The sequence below is a fragment of the Tetrao urogallus genome (genome assembly GCF_951394365.1).
Source record: "Tetrao urogallus genome assembly, chromosome: 16".
Classification (NCBI taxonomy): Eukaryota; Metazoa; Chordata; class Aves; order Galliformes; family Phasianidae; genus Tetrao; species Tetrao urogallus.
Genome location: NC_136829.1, coordinates 1,356,668 through 1,381,941, shown reverse-complemented (window position 1 = coordinate 1,381,941; position 25,274 = coordinate 1,356,668). Strand labels below are relative to the sequence as shown.

At 47.9% G+C, this 25,274-nt stretch overlaps 1 protein-coding gene across 1 annotated transcript; it reads right to left on the bottom strand.

Annotated features, from left to right (window-relative positions):
• Positions 1-522: 522 nt before the first annotated feature.
• Positions 523-24,936, bottom strand: FAM83C (family with sequence similarity 83 member C; the record flags this gene model as incomplete). The annotated part of the gene is made up of 4 exons (XM_079543467.1): positions 523-1,447; positions 12,530-12,654; positions 16,664-16,831; positions 24,280-24,936. 4 exons carry the CDS (start codon positions 24,934-24,936, stop codon positions 523-525), a joined length of 1,875 nt encoding a protein of 624 aa, XP_079399593.1.
• Positions 24,937-25,274: the final 338 nt, after the last annotated feature.

Below are 25,274 nucleotides of genomic sequence, written 5' to 3'. Positions count from 1 at the left end.
ACGGCACAACACAACACGGCACGGCATGGCTGAGCTTGGGCTGCTCCCCATGCACCAGGGACCCAACACGGCTCTTTCCAGCAGAAACAGCACTTTTATTTCTAACATCACCCCGTTTGCTCATTTCATTTTCAGAAAGTGGACAGTGGGATTGCTCGGTGCAAAGAGAACAGGGGTTCGTCCTGGAAACCTCAGTTCCAGTTTGCAGCTCTTGTGGGGGTTTAGGTTTTAGCTTTAGGTTTAGGGGGAAATGGGTAAGAAGTGTGTAGAAGTTGCATTGTTTTTATGTCACATTGCCTCTCTTGCTATCATCTTGTAGTTAAAAATTTGAATTAATCTTGCTAATCTCATCTGAATCAGTCATCTGAATACATCAGAAATTGCAGCGTAACACAGACACCTTTTAATAGCAACAAGACCAATTTCCCACCCATATTTTGATTTCAAGCCCCAGATACAATGATTGGTGGTAACCGCTTGAAACTAAGACCAAAGGACACAGCAGGGCGCGGGAGAACCAGGTCAGAGTTCGAACCGACTGTGTATGTGTTTGGATTTCAACTTGTTGTATTTGGTGATCAGATCCAGTTTACTGTGCCCGAGAGTCATTCTTTTCTCAGCCCCGTACGCGCTGCTCTTTTCCGACAGCATGTCCTCAGTGAGTTTATCGTAGGAAGGAACTACAGGCTTTTTCTCACGTTTTGGCTGGTTGTACGGAGACAGCAAGTCCAACTTCCCTTGTCCAAAACCCTGTCTTTTCTCCATCCCATAAAAACTGCTGTCATTTTCTGCTGCTGGTTCCCCAGAGGGAGCGGCAGGCCCTTTCTGCTTCGTGCTCTGCCCGGTGCTGCTGGTGCCTTCAGAAGGGCACTGCTGTGTCGGCTCCTGCGTCAGCGTGGAGCAGTGGCCGCTGTTGGCCCTGTCATCGCCTTGGTAATAAGGTTTGTAGGAACCAAAGACAGGGGACAGCTCTGGCTGCAAGAATGTCCTCCCTGTCATGAGATTTGGTTTGTGATACAGCGTGGATTTATTCGGAGGACTGTTAGCCGAATCTGGTGGTTCCCCTTGCTGCGTAGGGCAAGCGGGCTTCAGAGATGTATCATCCTTCCCCTTCTTATCACCAGAATCAGGGCTCAAATCTTGCCTGTCCTGGTGAACGTTGTAGCTGGAGTTTTTCATGAAGGGAGACATTTTTACACTTTTGATGCTTACGTTGGAGAGGCTGCTGGAGGCGCTCACGGTTTCTGCGTCATTCATGCGGATGGGTTTCAAAAGAAAATCGTCACCTTCTGAGGGGATCTGAAGTGAGGAATCTGGCACACAGAAGCTGGTCACTGCTTTGGACTCTGCATACAGGTACCGAAATTCCTTGTCAAACTCTGCGACTATTTGACCACGGAAATGGGTTGCCAGGCTGGTGTGGACTTGGCTGCAAAGCCACGTGAAACTGCAAAAAAGGAAAAAAAATCACATGTAACTTCTGTTCATACAGACACCTGGCATTGATTTTGACATCTAAGTGATGTATCGCTACCCCATTCATGTTTCTGAATTAACACTTCTTCTGAAGTATGCAAATTGAGGTTACGTGTAGCAATGGCTATACATGTTATATAATTACTTAAGGTCATTTAATTTCAGCTTGATGATATGAAGAGGTGTATGAAAATATAAGCAACAGACAAGAGGTATCCTGTACAGCGAGTGTAGCAACCATTAATACACTAACAGTAGGTTTTCTTAGCTTTGTTAAGGGCACAGAGCAGCAAATGGGCCCTGTGCTAAAAAGCACACCAGCGTGTTTCAGGCTGTTTCTTCTTTTTTCTGCTAGCACTCTGCCCACAGACAAGCATCTTTTCCCACTCCCAGTCCCATTCAGGTGGTGGAGAACACCAGTGAAACATTCATGGGCAGGCTGGTCAGCCTGTGTGGGAGGTGTGGGTTGCACCCCCTGGGCAGCAGCAAGGAGACCTGCAGCTGTCTGACAATGGAGAGGCTCTGCGTCGTTGAAACACAAATCCACGCAGCATTCATAGAGTCATAGAATATTCTGAGTTGGAAGAAACCCACAAGGATCATCAGGTCCACCTCCTGGCTTCACAGAGGAGCGCCCAAAATTCAAACTGTTTCTGAGAGTGTTGTTCAAACTCTTCTTGAATTCTGTATGGAAAGGCTTTTTCTGCCCAGTTTGCATTGCAGACCTCCTAGCTCAGCATTTGTCCTGTACAATACAGTGCATCATCCCCTTTCACAGAGTGCAAGGAGAGTTTTTTGGAGGGATATCAAGGCATGCCTGGACTCCCCTTCTCTTCCCTTGCCTCGACATGTCCTCTGTCCTCATGTCCCTAAGATCTGCAACACGGTGGGCTCGAGGGGGCTGCTCAGTGAGTCAGGAATGGAGATCTCAAGCACTGTCCTGAGGAACAGAGAAGGTCTCCAGAGCCCCAAAGAGATAGCACAGGACAGGAAAACCAATGTTGTTTTCCATAAGTATTGCCATAAGATTCCCCAACTCATTTTATCTTTTCATCACCATCCAGTTGAGAAAGATGTGGCGTTAGAACTGAGATCCTTTGGGAGAGCTTGTTATACTCTTAAAAAAGAATAATCAGTTTTGTTCCAGCTGATGAAGCACTTTCTCTTATTACCAGTCTGCATATTTGCCTTACCTGTTTAACCCTACCTGTTGTTTGTGCCAACTGTAACTTAAAGAGCTCTCTGCTCCCCACTGCATATCTACAGATAGTAACCACATTTCTCCTCCCAGTCTTCATTTTCCCTGATTAAACAGGGAAGCTTCATCCATATGGTAAGCTCCACAGGCTCCTGGATATCCCAGTCCTCAGCTTCTCCCTTTATTCTCACTGTCGAAAACAGACTAATTGTGTTAAATGAAACAGGACCATTGTGGGCAGAAGTGCCACCTTAAGGCTGCGCTATCAGTTGCTAAAACAAGATAGCCTATCACAAGAGTAGGGTGAAATCGCAGAAGCCATGGGAAAGCAATGGCAGTGGGAGGTTGCATTTGTTCCCAAGTAAATGTCATCTCAGGACAAGGTGCTGACACTGTGTTTTGGGACCTCATCGATGTTTATGTTACAATGCAGCTATCTGGGAACTCAGAGTAGGAAAAGCAGCTCTTGGCTTCTTCCTGAGCAGTACAAAGTCATTATGGCTCGTAATGATGTAAGTCACAAGTTACAAAAGGTATAAGAAGCAATACTCAGTAATAGTCTGGGGTTAATGCGTGGTCCAATGGCAAGTTAAGAGAATTCTGCATTGGTGTTTACCATGCAGGAGCTTGGGACGGTCCCTGCTCTGAATCCACCTTTATACACAATGAGAGAATGAGTCTCACACTGAAACCTATGTAGAAGAAGTTAGAAAACATATCAGCAAAACATTTGCAGAACCACTTAACATTAACTCGAGATCACCAAAGGACAAAGCAGCTCAACAACTATGTAGGATGTATAATCTCTCACTTGAAAGTGCTTTAATTATCAGAAGGTTGCTAATGTGATACAATTTTTTTTCATGTTCCAGACCATTACGGCTCATAACCACACAGCACAAATTAGCAGAGACTCTTTCTCAAGAATGGAATTAATGGCCACGTAGGTAAATACAATATAATAGGAAAGGTGGCTTTTGTAAAGGAAAGTAATCTCTCACAAAGCTACATGAGTTCTTTGAAGAAATCTGAGAGCCCAGACAGGCAATTTCATGTAGTCCATATCTACTTCCTCAAAGGCATCTATCTCAGGAGCACTGCCTGGCTCCCAGGGATGCTGCTCTTCCCATCTGTGTTACTGACAGCTATTGCCCTTCTGCACAGGTGTGCTGTGTCCACACTTTGCAGTCCTTACAACTCCAGATGCCCCAGTGCAGGGCTGACCCTGCAGCGTTTTGTCACCCATGGCATGGCACAGGCACTATTTGGAGCCATCTACTGAGAAGTCAATCAGCTGCTCATAGGCCATGAGGCTGTTGAGGACAGCTATGGGATGCCTGCACAAACACCTGAGCTCACTTGAACTCCTCAGAACCACAAATGGGCTGATAGGGCTGAGCACCCATGCTCTGGAGGGGCAGGCTTGTGTCCCTCAGATTGTGAGCACCATCCTGTGAACGATGGGAGTAAACAAGTGGAAGAAAATGCTGCCATCCCTGTCCACCCACATCTACCACTTTTGCCAGGAGAGCTGGAAGCAGAGCTGAGCAAGAGGCCCTCCTCATGCTGGCTAGGAGGTTTCATGTCTCATAGACTCGCACAGCCTAGCAGGAGCATCACTACAGCTACCCATCAAGGCTTTTGGCCTCACCTTAGCAGCGGGCAAACAACAGAGCTTGTTTAAGTTTTCTTTCCCTCTCTGGACACCATGACTTCCACCTTCTGCCTCAGTCTTCTCCCACCCTCTGGTCCAAGGTCCATCTCCCTAGAGCAAGGCATGAGGCAGCTCTCCCTGCCCTACCACAGGAACCTGCCTTTCCCCCAGAAGGGGGAACCCCCTGGCCTTATGACTGTCCCACCACCCATTCCTCTCGTGGTTCTTCCTTTCCTCAGTCCAACTGGAGTACTGCAGTTTCCTGTGCTAATGCAACAGGTCCAGCCCTCTTCACATCCCAACAGGACCTGAAGCACCCTGACGTGATGAAGGAGCTCTGGATTTGTGCTGAGGCACAGCTCTTCCTCGCCATCATTTCCATGACAGGATGATGTGGCCTTGCCAGCCATGGCTATACCCACCACTACAGCTTCCACCCAGCCCTGTGCCAACAAACTCATGTTCTTCAGCCTATGGTGGGACATGGGACAATGCAGGCCAAGATCTGGTGTCTCTGTATGTAATAGGAACGCCAGGAGTATGACAGCTGTTGGCAGTGCATGGCTAGGCACAGCATGCTGCCATGCTACCCAAAGCCATCTCCTGGAGACAACTGCATGCTGAGGACAGCAGGCACTCACTTGGTGGACAGGGCAGGGCAAAGCAGAAATCTCTCACACAAACTGACGAATGTCTTTTCTCCATGAATGCCATGGAGGAAAGATCCAGAGAATCATAGGCTCATAGAATCACAGACTCATAGACTGGGTGGGTTGGAAGGGACCTCAGAGATCATTCAGTTCCAACCCACGTGCTGTGCGTAGGGCTGCCAGTCACTAAATGAGGCACCAGATCAGGCTGCTCAGGACCCCATCCAACCTTGGCCTTGAACACCTCCGGGGACGAGGCACTCACACTTCTGTGGGCAGCAGTGCCACAGCCTGACCGTCCTCAGTGAAAAATTTCCCCAGCATCTAATCTAAATTTCCCATCTTACAGTTTAAAACGACTCCCTCTTGTACTATCACTATCTGTCCATGTAAAATGTTGACTTCCTGCCTATTTGAGTGTGGAAGGCTGAGATGAGGTCTCCTTGCAGCTTTCTCTTCTCCAGGCTGAACAAGCCCAACTCCTTCAGCCCATCTAAGGCAAAGAGAAACAAAAATGGTCTGATCTATTTTGGTATAAAAGCGAAGCACTGAATGAAGCTAATGGGTTACAAACTCAGTGCAGACAAAAAGAGGTGCTTCCCCACCACAGCACAACGCACAGCAAGCTGAGGGTGTCCTCCCTGCAGAGCGCTTTGGATGCTGAAAGTTCACAACGGTTCAAAAGGGGGAATGGAAAGCACAGCGCATCAGACAAGGAACCCCAGGCTGAAATGTAAAGCACTGAAGTGCCAGCAGATAGGCGATGTAAAGCTCTGCAGAGCACACCAAATCAAAGAGGAGGAAGTCCTCAGGTGTGCAAATAAAAACTGAATCCAGAAGGAAGAGCCGAGGCATTGTGAGGTGAGGGTGAATAAGCAATAAGGGATGACCAGGATGGGATGCCCAAATTAACTGAATACACTGCCATTATTTGCTTCCGCGAGGGACTGCTGCACGGGGAGCAGCCAGCTGCAGATCGCCCCGGGGCAGGCGCCCGGGAGGCCGGAGGACAGCAGCCCTCGCCCGGCCCTGCAGTCAGGCAGAGCGGCAGCAGAGCAGTGTGCACGGGGCCGTGCAGCTCAGCCCTCGGCCGGGAGATGGGGTTACAGCACCACCGAGGGCTGGGGCAGCGCCCGCCCGGCGCTCCGCGTGTCTCAGCCGAGCTGTGTGTGCTCGGCAGCGCTTGGGACAGCGGGCTCAGCCCCTCCGCGTGCCCCTGGGGCACCGCGTGGCTGCCGGGGAGCCGCTGCCTTCTCACAGCCGTGCTGTCGTTGTTTGCGCTCAGCCGCTCTCCTTCACTGCGTCGGGCTGAGAAGATAACAACTTGCAGCAGCGGTTTTGTTCCCTCTGGAATTCCTATTACTCGTCTTCATCGTTTTCTTGCTTGACGCTGCCAAGCGTTCTGTCCTCATTCTGTGTGCCCAAACAGCCTCCGTGCATCACAGCTCAACAGAGGCACTATGTAGTACATGAAGCATACTTATTATACGTACTATTTCCAGATGTTTAATTTCATGTGACATTTCCTCTCTAATATCTGAGATAATAACCTGTTTTTATCATGATAAGCTCTTTAAACTTCTTTCCAATGCATTTGCAATCATTTTCATCCCTGTTTTTACATCTTTTATATATAAATATATAAAAATGTATATAAATATATTTAAATATATTTTAAAAATATAAATATATGACTGTGCAATGTATTCAGTTAATTTGGGCATCCCATCCTGGTTATCCCTTATTGCTTATTCACCCTCACCTCACAATGCCTCAGATCTTCCTTCTGGATTCAGTTTTTATTTGTACACCTGAGGACTTCCTCCTCTTTGATTTGGTGTGCTCTGCAGAGCTTTACATCGCCTATCTGCTGGCACTTCAGTGCTTTACATTTCAGCCTGGGGTTCCTTGTCTGATGCGCTGTGCTTTCCATTCCCCCTGCACTCACTTTCTGCTTACTGGCAATTCATTTCTGAAGATGACTGCTCCCTGGGTTAGATCTGGAGCTCTCTCTCAAAAGCTCTTTCCTCCTGTGTGGGGCACAGCTACCTGAGGGCACGAGCACTTCTCTCCTGAAGAAAAGCCAAGCCTCCTCCAGCTTCAAACCCTTGTAGCTTTACCTTCCCTCTGCCAAACACCTGTGCACTTGTTTTTGCCTTCCTTCGTGCTGAAGCCAGGGGTGGAGTTTTGTAACCCTCTCTTAGCTTTCTTCCCTTATTTTCCAGTTTCATTGGTCGTGTCAGCTTCGAGCCCAAGTACTGCGTTTCTTTCAAGAATACACAGCAAAAAACGAGCTCTTTCCTCCCTGTGCCACTGGCAGGATGTACTTTGACCATCTTCCATTTTCAACTGAGAAACCTCCCCTAGGGCAGCACAAACAGCCCTGTAACTGCCCTCAGGCTGACAGTACCACCTCTTTTCTCTACCACTAGCCTGGCGAATGTTTACTCAAGTTTTCCTGTTCAAAATCTGCTTAGCTCTAGCCCCATTTGCCCTTGGGCTTCTGCTGCACTAATAAATGTATTTGTGCCCTTCACTCTGTCAGGTTAAAAAGTGCTCAGGGAAATGCTATTTCTTCTCGTGCCCAGAATGATACTAACTAGATACAATTACATTTAGAATTTTAGATTATTGCTTTTTCTGGATATCTGCTTAGCTCAGTGAGCCTTGTTTTCCTTTTTAATGACAGGAATGTCCCTGTTAATGACAGGAAGCATAATGGTGAGGAGGGGAAGCAATGGAAATATTTAGTCAGAGGAGGGAATCTTACGGCTACAGACATGGGGAGAGGTCAGAAGTTCAGGCACGACATGAGAACCTATGTGAGGAGAAAGTATTCTCTTCTTACAGCTGAAGAATTAAGAGACACCAAATGCCTGAGTGGTCAAGAACAGAGAAAGAAATCTCCCCCCTGAAGGAAAGAGTGTGGGCAGAGCAAGCACCCGGATGGATTCACTGTCAGCACCGGAGTATGTACTGAAACTCGAGGGGATCTCAGCTGCTATTCCATATCTCCACAAGCAGCTTCATGAATGAGTGTGCATCCATTACATCAGCAAATCAGATCCAATGGGGAGGAGCTGCGTGGGCCTGAACTTGAAAAGGGTCCTGAAATAAACAGATGCAGTTCAACAGGGAAGTACTGAAAGTAAATAGATGTGGGAAGGCTCAGACAGGATGTCAGCAAAGAACGAAGATGAGATCAAGGACAGTAGGATGAAGGATGGCAGACCGATGTTATGGAGCGCTGCAGAGAAGCCAATGGTCAATGCCTGTATAGGTTCTTGGATGTAAAGTAAAAGAGCATCTAAGTAGGAGGCAGAAAGCAAACAGGATTTTCTGGTAGCCTCGTAAAATGCTCCCTCTACAACATTTAGAATGGAACAGAGAAGTGAAAGAACATTTCAGGAGGCTTGAAATGAGAATCTGAAGCAAAGCTGGATGTGGCTCTGGGCAGCCTGGTCTGGTGCTTGGCGACCCTGCACGTAGCAGGGGGTTGAAATGAGATGATCATTGTGGTCCTTTTCAACCCAGGCCATTCAATGATTCTATGATTCTGTGATGTGCAGAATAGTTTGAAGCTCCCCACTCTAACTTAGGAATAAAAGCAGAAACGTATTCTGATTTAAGGACAGGGGGAAATCAATGAAACGCCAGTAAGGATTTAGAGTCAATAAGTAACAGCTGAAAAAATAAAGCTGTGTTTAGAGAAGTGGTCAGTGTGGGGCAGCCTGGTCAGATACACAAACAGATACACACATGCACAGATTTTCTAAACTAAAGTGACAGATACTGTGAGATGCCTGAGCTGGAATGATGACTTTGACGCAGCAATCATCTCAGAAAGAGACTGGGGAAAAGAAATTGGGGAGCAGTGTAACTGAAGTGTAGAAATTTTACAGAAAGAATGAATAGGGGATATGTTGCTGGGGGAATGGCACAAAACATTAAAGAAAAATGAGTCAAATAATGTAAATAATGCATCATTAAATGAAACATATCCCTGCTAGATTACAGTTCCACTCCCAAATACGGAAAACATAGGAGTGGGTCTGTATTGTGAACTGACAGTGCACACAGTGTGCTCAAGGCAGAGGAATATAGAGATCGTCAGTTATATCTGCACTGAATAGAGGCCATGACTAGGAGAGCTGCAGAAACTGCATTTTGCCCTTTATAAATGACTGCTTTGGGGAGAAACTAACCAGAAAACCTACAAAAGGAGAAATAGCTCCTTTGGAAACGCCACTCTGCAAAAATAACGATGACATACACCTATCAAATATACTTTCAGGAGGCAAATGATCCACAACAGTAATGTTTAACTGAAAAGAGAAAGTGAGGAATGCTATTAATAATTTAAATGAGTAACCAAAGAGGTTACTGCTCAAAGAGGCTGCGTGAAGATTGTTTAAAGATGCTATATTGGAGGCTCAGAGCAAATATAGCTATAAAATAAAGACAACGCATCCAAATGCCACCAGAGTCAAAAGGCACAGTAAAAGAAAACACTAAAATAAATAGCCTTCAAAAAATGGAAGTCAGCAATTTTCCAATTATTAACCAGAGAATAACCTATCATTTCAAATTGAAGATGGTAACAGAGGAATGGAAGTCGTCAATGCGAACCTTTCAAAGAGCTACTGGAAAACTACGAAGCAGCCAGGCTTATTTCCATACTGAACAGACTGGTAGAAGCAAACAGAAAGTAACATGATGAGATGCACACAGAGCTATAATCATAACGCTGAAGACTCAGCATGTTTCTGTGGAAGGAAGCCATGCCTCAAAGCCTGCTGCCGTTCTCTGGAGGAGGCAGGGAGCACACAGACGTGCACCGTCTGCTCGGTGTGCGATGGGTGAATTTACAGAGATCTGGACACAGCCGTTCATCGAGGACTCTTAGAAGGCTTAAGTGATCGTGGAGTATAGAAGAATGTTTTCCCAAGGAGCTGGCTGAAGATGGGAAGCAAACGCTAACGATAATTTTAATGTACCCACTGGAATCCCACAAGTTTTGGAAAGTTGTATGAAAGCAGTTGGTACCCAACAGAATTGTCCTGGGAAAACTGGACAACGTAAGAAGTGGTGAGAGGATTTTATGGTATAGTGACGTGATGGTGGACAAAATTCTACGTCAGTAGATGCAAACTGCTGCAAAAATCAGATGTTCTGTATATACTGATGAGCTCTCAGATATTACAGGAAATAATATTTCCTTAGGAAAAGGGCCAGAGTTCCCATGGACAGTTCTAAACAAGAATTGTTGCTGTGCTTCGCACTGGCCAGAAAGGCAAACAGCAGGCTGGGAACTGCCACAGTGGAGACAAGGAGGGACGTCCCCCTTACACCTATGCTGAAGTATAGTGAGTGGGGATATCTGACCTCCTCATGCAGTTCTGGTCAATTTGTCTCTCAAAAGACAGCAATAATGATTAAAGGTCTGGAAGTTCTGCATGAGAAATGACTGAAGAGCTAAGGATACTTCAGCTGTGAGATGATTCACACAGAGACTGTAATGGAGGAAGATGAAATCATGGATGCAATCAAGGAAATAAATAGAGAACAGTGATTTACTGTTCCCGAGTTATGGAAATTTGGGGGCACCAAATATAATTGTACAGCAGAAGACAATGTAAACACAATAGATCACTTCACACAAAGCATAAATTAAATTGCATAACTCACTGCCGGAGGCTGTTGTGGAGGCCAAAGACGGAACAATCAAGGTGGGAAAAGTCTGCTGTGGGAAAGTGAGCATGAAGAAGCACGCACAACATCCAGCCCCAGAGCTCCTGAAGCCTCTGATCCTGGCACACAAGTCTCCTGAGCAAAGTATCCGGCTTCATTCAGGAATTGCTCTTGTCCTTTGAATCTGGTGTTCCCAACTGCAGGGTGAGTTATTTATCTGGCTGCTGTACCTGGTACAGTGCCAAGCTGCAGTGTACCTGCTTTTCTCCTGTGGAAATTTTTCTGTCCAAATTCCATAGACTGAGACAATTTCTTACAGTGCAGAACATGGGGTGGTTGGTGGGACAGCAGGGAATCAGACACAAGGCCATATCCAGCTGAGCAGATATCCTCTACAACCTGAGAAGATGCAGCTACAGCGATCTAGAGAGAGCAAGCAGGCGTTGGATCCACAGCCCTGCTCCAGGTCAGCAGGAGAGGAACTGACCCAGGGAACTGATCTGTGTTTCAAGCAATCCCCTGACTCAGGGCAACAGGGAAATTAACAAAATGTTCTCATGGCTGTGGAGTGCAGCCCAGCAGACCCATGCCCCACTTTAGCCATTTAAAATGAGTGCTTTCAGTTATCCAAACCCCCGGTGCAGCCAAAAGAGATGGAGTGATGTTTCCAGGCACCCCATCTTATATCCCTGTGTTAGCACAGCCAAAATGCCAGCAAAGGCACTGTTCTCCATATTGTTTAAATAGAAAACTGACATAGCCAGTTGGGATCGAGTACTTGTATCTTTTAGTGGCAGAGGTTGGTAGAAGGAGAACTCTACACTCAGTGGCGATCCAGCAGAAGGGAAGTGCAGCAAGGAGCTCCAGCACCAGTGGCTGACTGGATGGTTACTGGCTCTGGGTAGGGGATGGAAAAGAGTAAGAAAGAAGGAGAGAGAGCAGTGCTCAAGGAGACCTGGTGGAGGGAGGATGAAGTATTGCTGGGCATCAATAGAAATGGCCAAACAATCTGCCCTGGGGAGTTGCACTGTTTGTGGTGGACAGTACAGAGTGCAACAGCATGAGGCGGTGTGAAGTGAGATTAGAGCTGCAAAATTAGGGCAGGTGTAAGAGCAGGAGGTTTCACATCCAGAATAAGGCCAATGCTTCAAGGGGATGAGCTGTGGAGAAAAACTTCTTGGAAGAAATAAGCAATTACTTCCCAGAATTAACTAACCTAAATGGTTTGACCCACAAGAAAAGATGCCGTTCAGGATGTGGGCAGGAATGATGCATGAGACTCAGTTCAAGAGGCAGAAGTGGAAGAGCCACTTTGTAATGCTGCTCACAGTACAATTTCAACCCTGTGGTGGGAGAGAGCAATCTAAATAAACGCAGCACGTGCACATTCAATTTCAGGAAAGGTAACTGGGTAAAAACGCTGACTGTACAATGGCAGCTGAAAAAATTCAATGAAAGCTGGTCGCTGTCAGGAATAATAGATCCAAAACAGACCCAGAAGGGAACAAGCAGGGAAGCGCTCTCCACCAGGCCTGCTGCAAACACTGTGTGCACTGTGGGAGGAAAGGTGGGGCAACATCTGACCTGGTAGGGCGTTTTTTACATCGTTAAGAAATTAGGTGATACTCATAGACATTGTTTCCAGGAGCTGTCAGTGTTGGCAGACAGGCAGTTAATGTGATCTGATAACAAAACAGCAAAGTAAGGCGAGCTGATGGAGTGAGGGATGAAGCACCAGAGTGAAAACTGACACTTATGAAGGTAAGATGAAGAAGAATAGCTGCACGTCTTTATCACAGGGAAAAGAAAATAGGAATTACGGAGTATTATGCAGCGTCAGCAGTTGCTGTTTTTTCTCACCTGTATGTACCAGCAACAACTTGATCACAGTCAATCAGGATAAACTTCTCCAGAACCTGGCCTACAAATTTCTTGCCTGCTTTGCTGTAGTACGTGTCTCCGCTCAGACATCGTATGCGCATGTTCTGAAATCAAAGAAAGCAGAGATGGTAAAAGAACACACACTGAGCCAAACCGGGATGTTCCACAATTTGTCAGCAATGAAATCTCATGCAGGATTGCTGTGCCCAGAGGTAGAATGCAGCGTGGCAGCAAGTGTTTGCTGGGTCCCACATCCCACGTATTCTATCACAATGCATGCTTAAATAAAATAAGAATGCCAGCAAATACGAACAAGTTGTACTTAGGTACAAAAAAAAAAAAAAGAGAATTCAGTGATCCTACAGCTCATTTCTGAAGTATGAAAGAGTACAGTTTATTCCAGAATATTGCTAATACTCAGCTAACCTCACTAGTTTGTGGCTCTGCATTAAAGCTGATTTCAGACCCAAAACAACTGCTTTTCCATCAAATTGAGTACACTGCTCTGATTTTTCTGTACTGACAGGCTTCTTAAAAAAATACTGCTCAATATAAGAGATTTACAGAAAAGTATGTCCGTGTTTTAAGAGTTCCCTTTATCAGTATATTTTAAAATGATATTAATATTTGATGTGGCTGCATTCAGGTGAATGCAAAGCTGATTCTCACCTGTCTTAAGAGCTTCCCTGATCCAACTTCAGCCATGAAACCTACTGTCCAGCACAAGAAAAAGGAAATGAGGCTCCTGGTATCCAACAGGAGCCTTTGTCCTAAGGAGAGGTTTTTGCCAATAATAGGAGTTATCTGCACCTGAGGTGGGGCAAACGGGAGAGGAGAACAGCTGCTGGAAGCAGTTACTGGACAGGTCTATAGGAAATGGTGCTGAACAAAACAACTCGAGCATCTGTGAGGCAGCACCTCCAGGCACCTGCCAGCCCCTCCAGGCCAGTTCATGGCCACCTGCAGTGGCCTTGGCACGCCGGGAAGTGCCACGACCTGTCCCCACTGCATTTGGGCAGGCACATCTCTCTGTGGGCAGGTCATCCTTGCCCAGTGCCAGTGTCCACACATGGGAACGCTGTGGCTGCAGTGGTCACTACGGGTGGCACAAGCTGCCAGGGCTGTTCTGCTCCTCTGCAGAGGTGGGTGCTGGCCCACAGCACGCAGCATCTTTCAGTCCAGCTAGAAAGCAGTTTTTAACACCCAACAGGCAAGCTGAAGACAAAGGACGAAGGTGTAGATGTGACACTGAGGGATGTGGTTTAGTGGGCATGGTGGTGGTGGGTTGACTAGATGATCTTAGTGGTCTTTTCCAACCTTAATGACTCCATGATTCTATGACAAATAGCTGTGATTTGCCTGCAGACGTCCTCCACAGTGCACAGACCCATATCCCATCTATCTTCTTGCTCTCCAGCAGCTGCTCCTGGGAATGGCTGTGGCCTCTCCTCCTCCAGGGCAGGATGAGCAGCATGGGCTTGCAGAGCTGCCTGTACGCAGCCAGGACCGGCTGGCCCAGTCTGTGGCCTCGTGCAGCTCCTGGCCCAGAAGTTGTGCCTCGGGGAGGAGCTGGGGGCAACCACCTGCAGGAGGCCCAGCTCAGTTCTGCTTCCTCCAACCTTCTTCATCTGCCAGAGCCCTGTGGGCAGCAGGTGGGCTTCCTGGAAACGTCTGCTGGGAGCTCAGCACGGCAGGGAGGGAAAGGCTCAACACACACATCATGCTGAGGAAGTCTCTCTGCTCATGCAAACAGCACCATTGCCTTCAGGGCTTCATGAATCTCCTCTAGACAAAGGTCCAACTAATCCTACACTCTATTTCCTGCCATAGGCCATGACAGGGAGATAGGGGAAGAGCAGGAACAAGGCAACCATTTATGATGCTGCCCCTCATGTTACTTGTAGTTGTCCAAGTACTTCTCCAGTCTTCTCTTGTGCTCATTGAAAGTTTTAGCAGGGACAGAGCCGAAGCTTCTTGACCTTTGCACTGTGGATCTCACTTATTCTTGCAACCCATAACATTCCTGAGTTGTCACCTATGAGAAGGGATGAACTCTTTCCCCATGAGAACAGCCTGGCTTTGGAATGCGTTACAGAGCAGGCTGTGCCATCTTCGTGCTTGAAGATTTTCAGGCTGACCTCTCAGGTGATCCTGCTTTGAGCAGGATGCTGGACTTAATGACTTCCTGAGGTCCCTTCCAACCTGAATTGTTCTATTCTACTAGGAAGTGCCACCACAAGTTGCTGAAATAGAGCAAGATATGCTTGGGGAGGTGATCACCTAATCCTGTTGCCATTCAATTCAGGAATTTTCTTTCTTCCAGTGCTGAGGTTTCAGTAACAGGGGTTCTCACAGAGAGCAGCTTCCTTTTCCCCCACATAAGTTGAAACAAGTACAAGTAAGAGATATCCCATAGATGTATTTCCATAGTGCACCTTCACTCCCTCTCTCCTTTCCAAGACTGGATGAGTTTCTGACATCTGGCTCAATTTTTCCATCCTCTTCTTCCCCTTGGCAATCCTGACCTTCAGCTGTCCAAGCAGGATGAGAATCCTGCAGTCTTGCAGGAAACCCAGACCACCATGTGTCACTGCCACTCAGCATACTTTTAGCTTCAATAGATGTCCCTTTGAAAAAAATACAAAAACCTTCTGCTGGGACCGCTGCCAATGCTTGATGCACTCCTGTCAGATCTGCTGATGCTCAGCAGCAAGATTCAACAGCATTAGGCTCGCACAAAGTTCTTAGAAGTAAGAAAATTCCCCATTACACTTGGAGTTGTCATTAATTATTCCAGATGGAGATTTACCATCATATCCGGTCTCAACCCAGAACCAGGAATAAAATATGTACATTCATTCCAGTTAGATGTGAATATCAGAGCACGTGTGTTAATGTACTGCTTGAGATGCAGCAGCCTAAGGGGCACTTCACATTGAAACCTGCAGATGAGTCACTGAATGGGGGAGGAAAGCGTTAATTAACCATTAAAGCACAAGAGGTGACATCAGGTCTAACAAAAAGACACAGGCATCTCCATGGATGTAAACCAATGTTGATTTGAATTTAAAACAATGACCAGATTCTTGGATAAGAAGTGAATAAAATAGATTTTGAAGAAGTGGAATTTATCTGGATCAGCCAGGTGACATTAGGGACTCATTTGTTTATGAAACCAAACATGCTCTGGCAAGTAGTTTTCTCTAATAGCTGCCATGGCAAGAGGCAAGACAGAATGGATCTGACTTGTGAGAAGTGAGAAAGGACAGAGCATCACCAACACGGGGAAAGAAAGCTGCATCTCTAAATTACACTTTGTGTAGACAGGTTAAAAACGAGGAAGAAATTAGATGTTTGCAATTGCATCTATCTGTATTTAAAATGCTGTAAAACATTGTTTTTGAGCTTTCCCAAGGTGAGGAAAAGATGAAATGAATGGCTGGAAGAGTACCAGCCCCTTCCTCCAGGGAAAGCATGAAGGAAGGAGCACAGCCAGTAGTGTTGGCCTTGTAGGACTGAAAAATGACATCAAAATCATCCTCCACTGGGAGGTGACAGCCAGAAAGTTATATGGGGACAGCACGATGCTGGGGGACATTTCTGAGCCTGGGAGTTTCTGAGCCAAAAGTGCTTGTTTCACTGCAATATGAACTCCTAGTGCATATGTGGGCACCACAGATGGTTGCTGATGACACCCCAATGAGTGGGGAATCAAGCTCTTCACAAATCCTTCATGAACACAGGGGCCAAAAAGAATCACAAGCCCCAAAGTAAATCCTGACGTGACTTTTTTAACTTCTGGTTTTACACCGAGAGGAGGCCAGGAGGAAATGGTGGCTTCTGCATCAGGACCTCCAGAGGGGCACACAGCTTTCCTTCCCCACACTCTGCCACAGAGCTGCACTGTAGCTCTGGGCAGAACCTAAAGCTGATCCAAGGGGTCTCAGGGATCTGAACTAAGAGCCAGTTAGATCTTGCAATTCAGTTTCCTAGGGCAAGGACTGAGAGAGGTCAACAGATAGGTCCCAAAGGCCAGGCAGAATGAATAGAACAATTGATTTTTATCGGTTCCAAGACTTGGTTGTCACATCTGGAGTGTGACTGAACACTTACTGGGAAACTGTCCTGAGTGAGAGACATTTTATTGCACATTTCCACAAAATGCTTCAAGTACTCTTCATCCAGGATCAGGTAAACAGGAACGTGCCGTCTGCTTGAGGCCTCCAGCAGGTCACACAGTATTTCCATGTCTGTAAACAGATCCATCACAATTGCTATTACCTAGATGGGAGAAAAAGAAAGAAGAAGAAGAAAAAAAAGGAGACAGTTGAAATCTCACGTGCGAATGTACTTTAAACTAAGAATGAAGTATTCAAATCTCCAAAGCTACAGAGTAGCAATGGCCACGTGAGCAAAAACTGCCTCTGGAACTTCGCATTTAATAGCACTTGCCCCATCACGGGAGATAAAATCACTCTTAATAACTGTGAAGACATTCCCCGTCCTGCTGCCGCCTGCCTCATCCATCCGTCCTTCACAGAAAGAAATAGCTGAAAGGGTCATGCATGTGCACAAACTCAGTGTCACTGGTGCAACAAATATGCATTGCCTTAAGCAAATGTGCCAGAAACATGGCATGCAAACAGGAAGAACAGACTGACCAAAATCATGATTCATTTGGTGTAAGAGTGACTCCGTACATGACTAGTGTATGAACCTAGAGAAGCATGCTTTCTTCACGAGGAGCACACTGACAGGTAAAGAAGATATGTAGCTCATATGTCCTTGTTCCAAGGACATTCACCTCCTATGGACACCAAACAGAATCATGGAAAATACGTGGGAAGGGTCCCTTCCCCTTCCCTGCTGGTGGCACTCCTGCTAACACAGCTGGGAATGCAGCTGGCCTTCATGGGCACACCGGTGATCTCTGCTTAACTTCTTGTCCATCAGTACCCCTTTCCTTCTAGGACATTCTTCTAGAAAGCCGCTTCCTAGGCTGCTGCTCCCACTGTGTCCTGCTCTGTGTAGTTGTTCCTTCCTACAGGCAGGACTGTGTATTTGTCTTTCCTAAAATTCATGAGGTTTCCATCAGCCAATTTCTCTAGCCTGTTGACATCCTTCTGAACAGAAATCCTACCTTCGAGTTTATTGACTGCTCTTAATGTCATATAGCCTGCAAGCATGCTCAGGCTGTGCTCTATCCCATCCTCCAGATCATTAGCAAAGACACGAAGCAGTACTGGCTCCAGCACTGATCTCCAGGGAACACCATTAGTTAGGCTTTGAACCACCTCAGTGCAGCTGTCAAACCCATTTCCTTTCACCCATCTCACGGTCCACGAGTCCCAACCACATCTTAGCAGTTTCCTGCAAGTGAACTACAGGACACCACGTCAAATCTTTGCTAAATTCAGGGAACACAGCGCCTGCTGCTCCTCCCTCATCCGCATCGTCTGCCATCTCCTCATGGAAGGGAATTGTGTCAGACTGGTGCAAGGTGTGCTGGCATTCACATTCATATCTTGTTCTTCCTGTACCTGGATTTATGTTCCAGGATGCACTTTCTTCCTCAGGAGAGAGGTGAGGCTGACGTGCCTGTAATTCCCTGGGCTCTCCTTACAGTTCTTGAAGATGGGTGTGGTGTTTGCCCTTTTCCAGGCATGAATAACTTCCCCCAATTGCAACGCCATTTTGAAGATGACAGAAAGTGTCCTCACAATGACATCAGCAGGCCGAAAGAATCTGCCTCGTAAGTAACGTGGAAAGGAACGTACGCATCGACTGCCTACAGATCACTGGGCCAGAAAGATCACATAGGTGGGGCACTTCACAGGACTGGCAGCTGCTCAGAGCTCAGGCTTTGGCGGAAAGGCAGAATCACTGACTACCCAGTTATTTTTTGGCAAAGACACAGCAGGACAAATACTGACTATGAATACATTCATGATGGTTTTCATACAAAAGGTGAGAAGCGACCAATGGAAGAGCTGTTCTGAATGTGATTCTGCCTGTAAGCAGACTGACAGCTCAAAGCGTATTTCTAAGCACGACCATGAAGGAGCAGTTAAGAATCCCAAGAGTGGAAAGAAGGAATAACATAAAAATTAAACAACAACAACAAAAAAACAGATGTCAAGAAAGTCCATCTCAATACACCGAAGATAAGGTCTTACGAAGAAGGATTGAATTGAAGACCATGGCAACTCATCCCACCGAGGAGGAAAGATGGAGCTGGGAGAGACAGCAGACAACCTAAATGTATTCTTCAAAGATTAGAAGGAAAACACAGAAAATAGAAGGTAGGTCAAGACAAGTACGTAATACAGTGAGTTGTACCAGAACTAGGAAGTTCACAGCACAGCATGGCCTGCAGCGAGGACAACAGACCAAGGGAAATCAGCCGTAAATACACGAGGGTGTAAGGGGAAAAGCTGTTCCACTTTTCCTCACAGAAATACTGCAGACAACAGCAATGAGGCCATTATTTGGATCAGGAAGAGACTGCTGAGATCCATCTGCAGGTCATCACCATTAGTGATGGGATAGGGGACAGGGGGACAGCTTGGAGATTGAAGAACCTGGAAGCAGAGCGCTTGCTGAGCTGGAAAATCAGCCAGGCCTGACGAACTTCATCTGAAGGTGCTTATGGAGCAATCCTAGCAATTTAGTGAGCTAGACCTTAATCTAGCATCAGTTAACACTGAGAACTCAGGAAAGTGGTCATCACTCCGGGGGACTAAAAAATAAAAGTAACAAAGGATTTTAAGACAGGCTGTTTTCATTTTAAAAGCTGAAGAAATACTGGAATTACCAACCAAGGATCTTAGTTCTTACCATATCTTAGAAGTGAGTAAGATAAATGGTTCTTAGGTCTGATTTTGAGTTTCTGCACCCAATATGGGATGTCCAAACAAGGATGACCCAAAAGCTCCGAGTTTTGCAGTGAAACTCCAATGGCCTACTTCACCCTGCCACTCAGTGTTTGTGCCCTGCACTACACCTTGTGCACAATCTGAGACAGAGCTTGCTCCTGCTGCCCAACATACACCCAGCAGGGTGGGAAGCCTGTCTGGACGTCTTCTGCTCATGCTAGAGCACAGCAATGCACAGCACTCTATAGCCGAAGCCAACCTACGGAGGGTGGCATGTAGGGTGAGCTTTCCTCTGCTGACTTTCATGGATGGACAAGGTTTCTGGCTCTATCTGAATTGAGAGCCAAAGACCATCTTGTTCACATACCTCGCACTGACAGTGGTCCTCCTGCAGGAGACTCCAGGCCCAGCCCACCACACAGGGATGTGAAGGAACACCTTCCTGGAGGCATATATGTGGGACACAAGGCAGCTGTAGGAAAGTGACGTACTCTTCCCACAAGCACTAAAAGCCATTCCTACCATCCAGGCCAAAATCATGTCTCCTTCACCCTCACTCTGGAAGATATGAGCTTCAGAGCCTGAGCGCAAAAGGTATTTTTCATAGTTCTTGTTGCTCTTATGAGGCTCTGGCAAACCAGTATCTCATGCTGCAATCCCACCACTCATCACAGTCAGCCCTGTGTGCACTGTGAAGGTAGTGGGAAGCATCGTCAGCTTCCCAAACTGACTCTGTTGCTGTGCTGGCAGCACTGGGTACTGCTGAGATCCACAAAAAAGAGCAGGACTACTTGGCCCTGTCTTTCCACATTTCAGCCAAAGAGCAAGGGTCGCAAGACCAGGCAATTCAACTGACTTTGGTAGGCTACTCATCCTCTAATGAAAAAGCATCAAGAAAAAATCTATAGCCCAAACTTTGTGTGGGGCCCCAGGCAGGTCCCTCTCAGACACACTTGCCTCATGATAGCCCAGTTCGTCTCCAGCTTAGCTCCTGGGGCAGGCTTGGCCTGGAAGACAGTCTAAACATGTCTTGGAAAGTCAATAAGATGCAGTGAACAGAGGCTGTTGATTCTCTGGCCTTGGCTTCTCCACGCTGAAAAGCCCCATGGGTGCCAGGTGGGTGCAGCAGGTCACATCAGCTTGCTTTTCTCCAGCATTTCTCACAGAATTCAGGATTTTCGCACAGCAGCACAGACACCCTGCAGTGCTTGCCACGAGAGGGATGCAGCTGAGCAGGCACTGCTTTGGCTGCGTGTGGCAGAGCTCTGGGCTGGGGCACAGCTGGCTGCCAGGCAGATCTGCATCTCCTGGCAGTGCTGTGGCAGGGCTCTGGCGTCGCTGTGGGAGCGGGAGCCTCGGGCAGCAGGGCAGCAGCTTGTGCAAGCTGGGTGGAGCCCCACGCCGCAGCCAGACTCATGTTTTCCAAAATGGGCCTTCACCTGGCATCAGGAGCTGGAAGAAATGCTGGCTCCGTTCGTGCCCTCCTTGCATGGTAGGTTTGCACCTCGTGGTGCTGGTGAGCACCCAAAGCCAACGTCTGGGGAGAAGGCCAGCAGCCCCACTGGCACTGCACACTGCAGTGGAGACAGAGGGGAGGATGTGTCCCAGCACAGCCCCACGTGGTGGAGGAGCAGAAGCCCTTGGGGTCCCTTGTACAGAGTCTGGGTGCCGCAGGGCACCTGCAGCTCCATTAACATATCCTCTTGGTAAACAAGGCAGGCAGCTCTAGTAATAACATTGGCTCAAAGCGAAAGTGTAGCAGCCTTTCAGCATCTAAAGGGGGCTATAATAAGGAAGGGGACAGGCTCTTCAGCAGGGTCTGTTGTGACAGGACAAGGGGAAGTGGTTCCAAACAAAAAGAGGGAAGATTTGGACTGGATGTAAGGAAGAAGTTTTTTACAGTGAGTGTGCTGAGGCACTGGATCAGGTTGTCCAGAGAGGTGAGAGATGCCCCATCCCTGGAGGCATCCAAGTCACATTGGACAGGGCTCTGGACAGCTGATGGAGCTGTGGGTGTCCCCATTCATTGCAGGACCACATGGACTTTAAAAGTCCCTTTCAAATCAAAAGATTCTGTGATCCTCTACGTCTCGAGAGATGAAGTCCCTGGAAATCTTCCCCTTTAAATTTTCCTAAAAGCGAGATTTAAAGCCTCAAAGCTATAGCACTGAAAGTGCTGAATCCTCTCTCTCATTCAGGCTCCTGCCATCTTCTACTCAAGCTTACAAGCAATTAAGTCACCCTGGGCTTACAGACCTAAGTGATGCATGCCCATGGGTGCAGAGGTGGGAGCTGCAAGGCTGGGGCTGGCTCAGGGCCTCCCTGCTCCTCACCGAGACGCAGCAATGTCAGCTGCCCACGGGCTCTGGAAATTCACACCTTGCCATTGTAGGGTGAAATCATGATGTTTCTGCATCAACTTCTGGAAACTCAAATTCAGCAATTACTGCAGTCATCACTTTGGGAATTACAGCACTTAGCAGCATCCTGCTGGGGCTGCCATCTGTCTGGTTTCTAACCAGCACAGCTGGTTTTACTGGTATTTGCCAATAGCGTGGTTTGGGTCATTACTGTAGTGCTGCCATTCCAAGCAATACACTGCCTCTCTGGGGGACCATCAAGGACCCTTCTGCTGTCACTCACAAATGCAGACACACAACCAGGGTCCAAGGTGCACAGGAGGAGCGAACAGAGTGCGGGCAGCACAAACAGCATTTACGAGAGCGTTTTCAAATGCAGGCTAAGGCGTGGCTGTGCTTCATCTTCTTATGTCTGCAAAAGGAAAAGCTCAAATCTGAAAATACACCTCCAAAGAAGCTGATAAATGCAGCCAAGGAGGAAAACAAACCACACCAACAAAAAGGACCAATGAAACAAATGCCCATTTTGATCACTTGTCAGGATGAATACGCTGTTGCAAAATATGCAGAAAGTATTTCCAGAACATTGCAAAGCAGCAAGCAGCTCCCTGCACAGCTGCTACTGGCACTTCAGGCAAAAGGTGCTTCCACCTCTGGTCGCTCTTTTAGCACTGACAGACATACACCTAGCATCCTTTTGGGTGGTTTGAAGAGCAAAATGACTCAGTAACTGCTTAAAGATGAGTAAGTGGGGTTGTGAGTGAGCTGGAACTGCCGTCAATCAGAGTTAATCATGGGAAGTGCTGGCGGGCTGCTAACAGGAGCCAGCAGAACATGGCAAAGAGCCAATTAAAAAGCTCGTTAGCCCATTTTACGCAACAGCCAAAAACGCCGCACGAAAATCTGCAGCTTGGTACACAATGGGCTGAAGAAAGTCAGTGATCTTCTGAGCCAAGCGAGAACGAAAAGCTCAAAATGCCCTTAGATATAAAAAATCCCCGATGTGCAGCCTCCCTGCAGCTCCAGGGAAGCTCCTGTGAGCTGAAGAGCAGCAGGATATTTTTCAGGTGTTTAAAGGATCAAAATGTTGTCCGAGATCTGGGGACACGTGCTAGGAAGTAAGGGCATTCCTAGGAGTCATTCACTTTGTGCGTTCTACCATGGCTGTGCCTTAATCCCCACTGCTGAAAAGCGTCACGGGACCTTTCAGGTGATGGAAGGTGCATAACCCAGCTGCCGTAAGGGCAAACAGAGCGCTTTGTTGGTTACTTCCTGGATGAAACTTCCTATATTTACCTACAGGGTGCTATCGAAATTCAGCATGAAATACTGAGGCCAAGCTGTCCTCCTTTGGGCAAAAAAATTGGAGATTTGCCCTGTATTTCAGCTACACTCGGCTGTCAGGTGCTGTTAAAATACTGCCCAGCAATTGGGGCTGCTCCACAGCCACAGCTTCACCTGGTCACTCTGTTCTACAGGTGGTGGTAAAGATAACACCTTCCTTCTTTCTGCTGTTGGCGTTCCTGACACAGCTAATGTCCAGGCTTAGCAGTTCTGCAGTTCCTGCTTTCTCTACCGGGCACTTAAGGAATGCCTGTAGAGTGAAACAAGAAATTACTGGGGTGATAAGAGTAATTGCTGAGGAGCTGACTGATTAGAAGTGAACTTTGCACTGGAAGTTAACTCAGTATCCCTGAAGTTGTGAAATAAAATAGCACAAAAGAAAAATGAATGCGGAAGAGACTGAAAGAACCATAAAGGATATAAGGTTCATAAAAGCTGGAAATGTGTCTGAGAGGCTGCTTTAGCACGCTGTATGACAGCAGAGTGGAAAGAAGAAAATCCCCAGTAGGATTGAGCTCGATAGGCTGCAGCTGCGCAGTGCTGATGGCATCTGAGGGCTGGAGATCCCACCCAGCAGGAACGGCACCACAGGACAAAATGGGCTGAGCTCCCTCATCCTGGAGCAGCACACACATGGAGTCTGAAGACATGAGGATGTGTTCTAGCCTACCCCAAACCACAGGCAGGGCTTCTCATCCCACTGGTTCGCTCTGTTCTCCTGCAGCAACCCCAGTGCTGTCCTCCTGTCCCATCTCATGAGGGGTCCAGAGGCCAAGACAGCCCTGACCTGAGGCCACACAGTGCAGAATGGATGGGGCCCAGCTGCGGGCTGAGCACAGCTGAGTACCAACACTGCGCGCCCTGCTGCTTGCTGCGGGCTTCGGCACCGCGCTCTGCACTCCCACAAGCACAGACAGGATGCCTTAAAGCACACTGCCTGGATGACATGAAATCCCAATGGGAAAGAAATTACAGGGAAGGAAAGGAGCGGGAAGAGTCACAGATCTGATAGAGGAAGAGCAGCTGCACCATGCCAGGCATCCAGACTGCAGCAGCAGCTCGGAGCAGGCGGCGTACAGCTGTAGGACCAGATACTGGGATTTGTGCCGGGACAGAAGACCCCCCTGAGCCCACGCTGCGCTGTACATACCGTCCGTGCCCGGCTGATCAGAGACCGGAGCAAATCCTTAATGCTGTTAGCTTTGTTTCTTTGGAAAATGATGGTGGCTTGAGTCTGGCCTGTCACGGTGATGATCGGCATCCCCGGCCAGCCCAGCTCCAGCTCCGGAGGGTGCACATCAGACATGAGAGGAAAGTAGGTGCCAGAGGTCAGCTCGGAGTAGAGGGAGGACCCATCTCCATCAGCAGGCTCACCCTCTTTTTCTCTCCTTGCATTGGGCTCCGGAAAGCTTTGGCTTCTCTGCTGGCTCATATATTCCATGTCCAGGCTGGAAAGAAAAGGCAGTTCCCGTTCCTCAGCGATGGCACTCACGTAGCCACGCTCCCCCTGCTCCAGGAAGGCGTCGACGGCCAGCCTGGCCGACTCGCTGTGCTGCAGCACCAGCGGGGTGGGCTCCCTCCACCACGGCTTCTTCAGCTGCTCCAGGCGGTTCTTCAGCGGCCCCGACACCCCTTGCTGGCTCCCATAGCTGCGGTGGGACTGGGGCCTCACCTCCACTGCCAGGTAGTTGAACATGACCGGAGCTAAGCAGTGCCTCTCCAGCTGCGTTAGTCCTCCGAAGGACTCCAGGTAATTTCCGGCCCTCTCGTGCCTCCCCGAGTTCCTCCCAACAGGTTCCTTCAGCATTCAGCACGAGCTCCCCTCCTTCGCACGTTAATCACCGGGTTCAGCCTCCCACCCCGGGGGAGGAGCTGCTCCCCGGCTCCGCTCGGCCCCGCCAGCGCGCACCTGGCAGCGGTGCTGGGAGATCCCTTCTCCAGGGGGAGGAAGGTCGGCTCTCCCAGCCGCTCCTTCCTTCTCCCGGTCTCTGATTCATACACTGCCCTCCCCTCAGCTCCTGACAGGTCCCCACCCTTAGCCAAGCAGGCTCCGACCTGTTTTGTCCCTTCTTGTGCTTACAGTGGAAATGCAGATGGCGAAACTTGTTCCTGCTTGAAATTTGTTCCAAATCAAACGTGCTTCTC